The 9641-nt window shown below is 42.4% G+C and overlaps 1 protein-coding gene across 2 annotated transcripts in view; it reads left to right on the top strand.

Annotated features, from left to right (window-relative positions):
- The window catches only part of LOC118429931 (protein amalgam-like), a 49178-nt gene that overhangs the window by 2159 nt on the left and 37378 nt on the right, over positions 1–9641 (top strand). For both annotated transcript variants that reach the window (XM_035840573.1, XM_035840572.1), the window contains exons 2-4: positions 465–809; positions 3344–3637; positions 7959–8237. In XM_035840573.1, coding sequence (XP_035696466.1) covers positions 465–809; positions 3344–3637; positions 7959–8237 — 918 coding nt within the window. The remainder of the gene's footprint in view (positions 1–464; positions 810–3343; positions 3638–7958; positions 8238–9641) is intronic.

Genomic DNA, 9641 nt, shown 5'->3' with positions numbered 1-9641 from the left:
GTATCTCAATGACACAAATAGCTTTATATTCGACTTACAATTCATAACCTACTGCATCGGGAGAAATTCAAATCTGAAAGCAAGAGAGAGCAAAAGAGACTTCAATGATGAGAATTGGATTTTTTTATGTGTGGTCTGATTTACAATGTTCTGTCTCTGTCCCCTTACTCCTTCTATACTTTACATTCAGTATCGATTTTTTTTCTGCGATCTTTCCAAAGTTTAACCAGATGCTGATCGAAATTGTATGTTGATAGCTTTCATCAAGTCAGGACATCTGGGCATTAGGCCGAACGTTTCCACGATCAGCTGTCTACCTGGGCATAATGCCTTCAGATTTCTGTCGGATCACAGCGAGGATTTGTGGAGGCTTTACCGGCTCATCAAGCGTAGGGGCGGCGGGGTGCTTTGCATGGCGGACGGCATGCCTAACGCTTTGTTATTCTCTGTATTCATTCTTGCAGGTTCAGGAGCGCAAGGGAACGGCGGGACACCGAGAACAGTCACCGCCGTGGTCGGGGAATCGGTGACCTTACCCGCCGCCTTTTCTACCCGAGAAAACATACTGTCCGTCACGTGGAGCAAAGTGAACACTGATCAGTCAACAGTGCAACAAAGAGAACCCGTATTTGTCTTTTCAAATGGGAACTCGAAGTCGCACGGAGCGTACAAAGACAGAGTGCTTCTCTCGGGGAAGGTATCATTACGCATTGCGAACATAAGAGTCCAGGATGACGGCATGTACGTGTTGAATGTCATGACAGAAGACCTGGAGACGGGAGAGGAGTATGTCCGCTTGATCGTGATGGGTGAGGCTTTCTGTTCAGGTTTTACATTAAAATCCATTACAGAAGCTCATGTGATACATGTACGTCCAATTCCAAGGGCAAAAGTGCATTCTAGGGGTGAGAAACGCTTGATAAACTACATAGCAGGCCGCCGTAGACTGAAGAAACACCCTCAAATACTCCTACGACTATTGACCCACGGCTATGAAAATAGGTGGGATTTATTTCTCAATAAAGCCAAATCGCCACCGTTTGGCATTAACCCTTTGCAACAAGAAGCATCAATAATGTATGCTCAGTGCTCCCGTGGCAATATGCTTCTTGTCCGAGCTTTGAACTGACGACTTGCTCCGTACAGGTAATCAGGTTTGAATCTCAGCGTTTTTGTCACGGCAGGTCGAGGTCGGCATCAGAATTAAATCAAATCGACAATTCCTCGTAACCTACATCCATGTAGGCACAGAATGGCAGGGAGTGGTGCATGGGCCCGGGTTTTCAATAAAAAGACAACTATGAAAGATTTAGTGGCAGAAATTCTCTTCCAGGATGTAATGAAGTTGATGTTAAAAATACGTCTGAGACATTCCTATTAACATTAGGTTAATAGATACAAACAAAACAAATTCCAAGTTCAGCATTCGCTTCCATAACTTGTCGAATTCAATTTAAATCTTGGTAGCCATTTAGGATTAAAAACACCCTTGCTATCTATAACAGGGCCCTCGACCGCTTTTCTCGTCTATAACCATAATTTCTGTTCGACGGCATTTGCTCTCAAAGCTATCAGATCTCGGTCTCGATGCCAACATAAAATGGTGCCTGTTCGATGATAGTTCCTGTAGGCTGTATAATCGGCAAATGCAACTTCAATCTGACACCGTTATTGCATGAAGATACTTGTATTGCACTTGTGGACGAACTTAATGGCGGTATTGCCTACGCAATAAGTCACAAAGCTTGTTCGTGGTCAAAGACGCAGGTAATAACGGTAAACCTATCTGTATAAGCTCCCCCATAAGAAATGGTAGGAAAATTGGATCGTAGGCGAAGCGTTAGCCAATATGTCCCAGCGCAGGGAAAGGGCAGCTGGAAAACTACCCTCCTCCAGCAAAATGGTCATCCTTTAGGGTTCTAAATGTCCGGTAGTCTGTTAATCTGGGTGTCCAGATGGAGCTCTTCGTGTGCAGGTACGGACGTCATGGGCCATTTACCGAGGGTAGAGAGTTCAGCAGTGACAGAGCAGGATAGGAACCCACACCATCCAACATGACCTTGTAAATGAGGTACCCTCTACAGGATTTTCCGTCCGCCGGACGAATGTGGACAATGATAGATGAGTGGGATTAACTCGTACGGAAGGCCCGTGTCACCAAACGTATTCATTTCCCCCTCTTGTCAATACATGTGATAATGCCATGGTTAACTAAGCGGATTCGGAGTGGAACGTCCTTGTGGGTGTAAAAACGGTGTGAAGCATCCATAAATTAAACCAACCTGGTGTAACTCTATACATAGACCAGAAATATGTACATGCTCTCCAAGCAGAGGTTCGGCTCTGGCTGTTTTTGACGTGTTTTCAGGTGGAGCCGAACCTTTACTTGGGGAGTAAGAAATATGCACAAAGGACGAAATGTTCACATACGTAATTGTATTATCTAAATTTGTTTACATACATGTAAGAAGAGAGAGGAAGCGCTTTATATGACAGCTACATAGATAAAACATAGCGTAATATTCTTATCACTCTAGTTATCAAACGTAATGCATTTAGCCCCCGTGGGGCATGGTAATGCAAACGAAATCATTGTCATATTTTCATCAATTCATTTAAACTTCATTGACGCTCTGGATAATATGAAAGACCTTGAATCAAATAAATAACGTTAACATCATCCAATTAAATATGTCAAGTAGAGCAAGTATTGCTCCCAACTCTACCCTGTGTTACCCTAGGTACCTTGGTTTACTTTTGGTATAAGACAATTAATGTTATGTTATTCTAACTCAAGCGACATAACCGGGAGACAGGGAAACTATGTCGACCCTACCCCTACAGTTTGCAACTAATTCATATACGTAACAGGTACTTACAGAATCTGATGATAAAGACTGAAAATAACAAATTTGGTCGCGAAGGATTGTAGATGTGTGGATATATTTCTATATTATACAGTATAGGGCATGGTGGTAAATTATTGCAGATGTATAAATATGTCTGCATATACAGTAAATGGTATGGTCGTGAGTGATTGCAGATGTGTTGCTATATTTGTATAGACAGTAAATGGCATATGGGTGAATTATTACAGATGTAAAGATATGTTTGTATATACAGTAAATGGTATGGTCGTGAGTTATTGTAGATGTGTTGATACATTTGTATATCTGTATATAGTGCCCGAGGTGATGCCCCATATCAAGCAAAACTAGGTCAACTCGGCTCATAAATATATCATAACATGTCAGTCATATCACTTAGTCATTAACAGCTTCAGGCCTGCAGGCTTTACATTTTGAAAGGTGATAAAGCTAAACACTACATTCGTATTTTTCAGTGCCTCCAGTGGTGAAGGTCGGACCGTCCAGCCCAGTGGTTAGCAGCTGGGGGAAGTCAGTGACATTCAAGTGCACAATAAGCGAGGCCCGGCCCAATATCTCCGCCTTACATTGGGAAAAAGACGGCATTCCCGTCCAGAGCATCGGCGTGAGCTCCAAGTACTCCGGAGGAACCCTCTCGTCGCCATCTTTAACCGTACGTCACGTGACCAGAGCAGACACGGGCAGTTACACATGCGTGGTAAATCACGTGGTCAGACCAGTCACGTCCAGTGTACAGCTAAAAGTCCTATGTAAGTACTACAAAACTTTTCCTATCGCTTCCAAGTCGTAAAGAGGCCTATCTTCTACATTGCCAGGCTGTCAGTCGTAATCACATTACTACAGCAGTGTCTTTACGCGCGCTGGAGAAACATCGGTTCCGACGGCGCATCAATAATATACAAACTGCAGAACGGTTCCTGTTGTATTATTTACGTCCACCATTGACGATGATGTCAATCATTTGTCTCGCTGGCTCAAGTACACCCAGAGGAGGTGTTGAAGGCAGCGCCTGGATCTAATGGATCCATAAAAATTCATTTCTGATACCTTCCTGCCATGTATGGTGTTACCTGGTTCCAAAACAGATGGGTCTAGCCATTATTTCTGAACAAGATAAACGTAGAAGCTTAGCCGTTACTCGCCACTGCCTCAGCTATATACTTCCCGTACTTTCCCATACATATCCAAGTTATGCAATACAGAAAAGTAGCAGCAAATCAAGGGATACCCCTGTGGCTAAACCAGTAGCAGCCTCACATTTGAGCTCCTGGTTCAAATTAGCTGGCAACTGTTCCCATTCCAAGTCCCAGCGTAAGGCCATTTCGTTTGGAGCTAAACCTGTCTCTTGGAAGGGGGTGAAACGGAGGTCCAATGTTCGAGAAGGTGCCTGAAGCACGTTAAAAAAGGAAGGGCTAGCAAACTACTAAGTTCTACAAGATTCTTAATACCAACGAAAGGAGCAAAACACCCTAAAGCGTGGAAACCATTGTGGCGAACACACTTAGCGCAGAGTATGAAGAGATCAGCGTTAATTAGATTATGATGTCCTAACTGTTTGACCCCTTATCTGCCGGTATTTCCGCTCATGACGAATCTTCCAATATCTCCGCGCCGACCACTTCGTTAGGTATGCAAATAAAGAGCATATGTCAAGTTGATTCTAGGAAATCGATTGGACACGCACGGTGGTGACATTGCCGCAAAGTATTGTCCTTTGTCTTCCCTGCAATTTGCATATTTTCTCCGATATATTTTGCGTCCATACCTATGTGGTCATGGCTATGAATGCCAATCTTCTTGTAGGATACTCTACTACTTTAAAAGCAATATTTATATTCATGCCAAAAGATTTTGGCTGTAAAATAAAATATACCGGTAGAGTTTTTCCATCAATCGCTGATGCAATAGTAAAGTTTGGCTGCATCAATGACTAAGTGTCCATACAGTTATAGTAGTATTCGTTACATGTACATTTCAATCAGTATGTATGAATAGACCAAAGATGCCATTATATGCAACGTAAATATAAATCAACGCAATCAACTGAATCAAAGCCGCATTACGATAATGCGTATCTAAACGATTCCCATTAAATTTGATTGCAACAAGGTTAATGAGTTGAAAACGTCCACAGACATAAAGGTAAATTAGAGATATCTATAGTTTTATGGCGCCGTTCATCAGCGTTTGATCGTGTGGGTAGCAGAGCTAAAACACACAAATTTCAGTACCGTATTATTATGTACAAATGTATGCGAAAATACCGTTACTTTCCTACAATAAGACACCTAGCTCAGCACGAAAAACAAGTACCGTAATTCCACTGCTATCACATGCACAGTTCTGCACCAAATATGGATTTCGCTGTTTTACGCTACAGCAAATACGTAAAGGCAAATGAAAGATATTGTTACTGTCTTGCTACATCATTACACATTGTCGTTGCTTTGCTGGTACATGTGTAACAAACACAGTAACATAGGGAGATGTCGTAATTTAACCATTACAACACATATAGTGCAAATGAAAGATACCGTAACTCATCGGCAATAGCATAAACAGTTCAGCATTATGTAGAAATACCATAGCTTTATTGCTAAACCTACAACATATAGAGATTTTAGTTCATACCAAGGAAAGATGCCATTGTTTTACAACTACAGTACATACAGTTCAGAACTAAGGAGAGATGGTATTGTTTTACAACTACGGTACATACAGTTCAGCACTAAGGAGAGATGCCATTTTTTACAACTACAGTACATACAGTTTAGCACTAAGGAGAGATGCCATAGTTTTACAACTACGGTACATACAGTTTAGCACTAAGGAGAGATGCTATTGTTTTACAGCTACAGTACATACAGTTCAGCTCTAAGGAGAGATGCTATTATTTTACAACTACAGTATATACAGTTCAGCACTTAGGAGAGTTTCCATTGCTTTATAGCTACAGCACATACAGTACAACAGTAAGGAGAGATGCCATTGTTTTACAGCTACAGTACAAACGGTTCAGCACTAAGGAGAGATGTCATTGTTTTACAGCTACAGTACATACAGTTCAGCACTAAGGAGAGATGCCATTGTTTTACAACTACAGTACGTACAGTTCAGCACTAAGGAGAGATGCCATAGTTTTACAACTACAGTACATACAGTTTAGAACTAAGGAGAGATGCTATTGTTTTACAGCTACAGTACATACAGTTCAGAACTAAGGAGAGATGCCATAGTTTTACAACTACAGTGCATACAGTTTAGCACTAAGGAGAGATGCCATAGTTTTACAACTACAGTGCATACAGTTTAGCACTAAGGAGAGATGCTATTGTTTTACAGCTACAGTACATACAGTTTGGCACTAAGGAGAGAAGCCATTTTTTACAACTACAGTACATACAGTTCAGCACTAAGGAGAGATGCAATTGTTTTACAACTACAGTACATACAGTTCAGCTCTAAGGAGAGATGCCATTGTTTTACAGCTACAGTACATACAGTTCATCACTTAGGAGAGTTTCCATTGCTTTATAGCTACAGCACATACAGATCAACAGTAAGGACAGGTGACATTGGTTTACAGCTGCAGCACATACAGTTCAACACTAAGGAGAGAAGCCATTGTTTTACAACTACAGTACATACAGTTCAGATCTAAGGAGAGATGTCATTGTTTTACAACTACGGTACATACAGTTCAGCACTAAGGAGAGATGCTATTGCTTTATAGCTATAATACATAGAGCCCAACAGTAAGGACAGGTGACATTGCTTTACAGTTACAGCACAACTCGCTACTAAAATAGCTGGCGTCTATAAGTCCTTCTACATAAATCCAGAGACGAATATCTTCCCTCCCAATATGTAAACACCGGCCCGTTCAGCTCAGACAGGCCAGCGCGAGAGATATCCCCTCAGATGACCATCATTACACGGATCACGTCGTTCACGCAATAAAGCCTTAATGGCGATAATGTTGTATGCATTACCGACTTTGTGATCACATCATCCCACTTTTGGGGATGTCCCCGCATCAATCTTGATCGGGAGCAAACATTAAGGCACTGCAGGTCCCCAGAGCGCGACCACTCACACACACCCTGGGTAACACCAGGAACCAAGGGTATTTCTTGTGATGTCGTGATAAGTGTAATTGCTCCATTCATCGAGACCAGGTGGCGATGGTTTATGATAAGGCCAGGAAGTTGCCTGTATTGATTACGCCTAATCCCGACATGGCATTACAGGTAGTTCTACCTCAGTCGTCAGGACTGTAGCCTGCCGCCAGTAAAACGTCATGTTAGGGCAATTACAAGCTCTGTCCGCCCGGCTGAACGTGGCAAGATAATAACAAGTCAAGCCGGGTAGGGCTTGAGTAGGAGTTGGAGGTGCACAGAATGTGATTTCGGTAGCTCACTGCAACTCAGTGGGCGCTATCTGCTTCACTTGAATTACGTTTTGCCAAATGTCGAATCAGTCAGGAAGAAGACAAGCAGCTGGCCTGACATCTGCATGAGTAAATGTAGACTTCACAGCCATGCTCTTTTTTACCACAAGCCATCGCCCAAACGTCAAGAAGTTTGATGGATGAGGCTTTCATGAATTTCCTGTCTCCTCTATGACAAGACTATTAGTAGACGTTCGCACTGTTTGGCAGTATGGGATTATCTTGTCAGCTCTTTAAACAGATGCTCGCCGTCTATACTTGCACTTGTAACAAATAGGTTCCAAAAATACATTTCTCTCTATAAACCAATACTGGAATGACTGAGGACTTACCCCAATTTTTTAGGCTAAACTCTATCAGCCATGTTTACGAAATGTACCGGTATAATGCTTTTTCTGGTGCGTGACGTCAGAGACACGTGACTGCAGCATCGTGTCGTAAGTGCCAGATAACCTATGTCGCCCCCCGTCTCGGTTCACTCCTCTTGCAAAGAAATCTGGCTCAAAGGTTACCCATCACTTACGAACGTAGTCATTCCAGTGTTGATTTTGCATAATTATCGCATATAAGCATAGAATAATCCTTATTACTTTCATGCTAATTGTCCTCTTTGTTTTCAGATCCAGCATCTATAATAAGCATATCAGACGCAATCGCCGTGACTGTTTCCGACCGGGTGACTCTACAATGTGTAGCAGACGGCAACCCTCCCCCCAACATCACATGGACCAAAAATGGAGTCTTACTGCCCTCCGTAGCCCACACGTTATCTAATGACGTCCGCGCCTCATCCGTGACGCTCAAAAGGGTGAGGATGAACAACACCGGCGCTTACGTCTGTGCGGCAAGTAACGGCGTGGGGAAGGCCGACTCTAAAGCTGTGCAACTCAGCGTCACACGTAAGTCATTAAAGATAACCATCACAATCATTTCTATACCGTGAAGTACACTCAAGAACACTAAGATCGCAAAACACTCCAGTGCCAATACCTGTTAGTGTCTGAATGAGATCACAGAGACGCTTTCTGAAAGTGCTTGTCAACTTGTTCGCTGGGCTACGTGCCAGGCTGCGACCCAGAATGCAAGAAGAAACATGCTAACAACGCAATAAATAGATGCCAGGGGCCCCTCATGGACACGGTTATGGTTACAACAGGCATGAAAGTAGCACAAGAACGCAGTCATTTTGAACCATTATTTCAAACAGCCGTCTCCTGGGCTGACAACTCAACCTTTCTTCGTGACCTAATATCTGTTCGTAAATCATACAATATCGATAATCGTTGACAGAGAGGGAGGAAGAGTGACCATTTATGCGCCACTAGATCGATTCGATGGAAAAACGTGCAAAATATTATTGCAATTTTCACGTACAAATTCCCTGAGTGGTGCCTGGCGACATGCTGGGTGATTTGGGCGGCCCCGGTGTAGGAGTCACCCCGCTGACACCTGTTACTAGTGCTGGGGAGGGCCACCCCAGCACGACACATTAACGGTGCCAAGCAGCTCATTACGGGCCTCACGCAATATAAGGGGGTCAATACATCATCTCTGATGTACCGCCGGTCCTGACCCTATAACTATATATTAACAGGCTTCGCCCCTCGACCTTCTTTTGGATAAGATGTTATCAGAGCCTGAACGTAAAAGAAGTGCCTGTGTAGCAACATACATATATGCCATGCAGACTTTAAATGTTCAGAATAGAGAAATACAATACAATGGTAAGAACATGATTCAATGAACATTTTAATGTGAACCAGCTGAAAACTATAAATTTTGCTATAGTTTTCAGCTGGTTCACAAGAATTCTAAAGTTACAGTTTACTAGTATTAGACATCTGTTTGCCAATGGCATGCATCTACGAAAAATACATTCATAAATGCACATTCCATGTGACTTAATAACAGCAAAATGGCGGATGGGGAAATAACAGTTTTGTGGGTGGACTGTACTAAGTCTAAGTGTAGAGAGGGGTGATAAGAGCTTCCTTACGTCAGAAGATAAAATTCGCCTTGGCAAACAACTACTAGTATATATAGAATTTGCCCCGATCCGCCATCATTCGAATGAAAACCACTTACAGCCCTTATTCATATAACAGGTCGGCCAACCTGTGAAATTAGAGCTTGGCAAACAAAATTGATCATGTGCTATTTATCAGTATCATGTGATTTATTTGACAATGCTCTATATGCTAAAATAAACTGAAAATACGGGATAAACATTGTACTGAGAAAATTAAATGGCTGATAGTATTCCTTAGACAGCTAAAGGATAGTGCAAGTGTCAAATTTTCAGA

The sequence above is a fragment of the Branchiostoma floridae genome, chromosome 14 (assembly GCF_000003815.2).
Source record: "Branchiostoma floridae strain S238N-H82 chromosome 14, Bfl_VNyyK, whole genome shotgun sequence".
Lineage (NCBI taxonomy): Eukaryota > Metazoa > Chordata > Leptocardii > Amphioxiformes > Branchiostomatidae > Branchiostoma > Branchiostoma floridae.
Note: the sequence above shows the minus strand (reverse complement) of the source record. Positions and strands in the feature narration are given on the sequence as shown.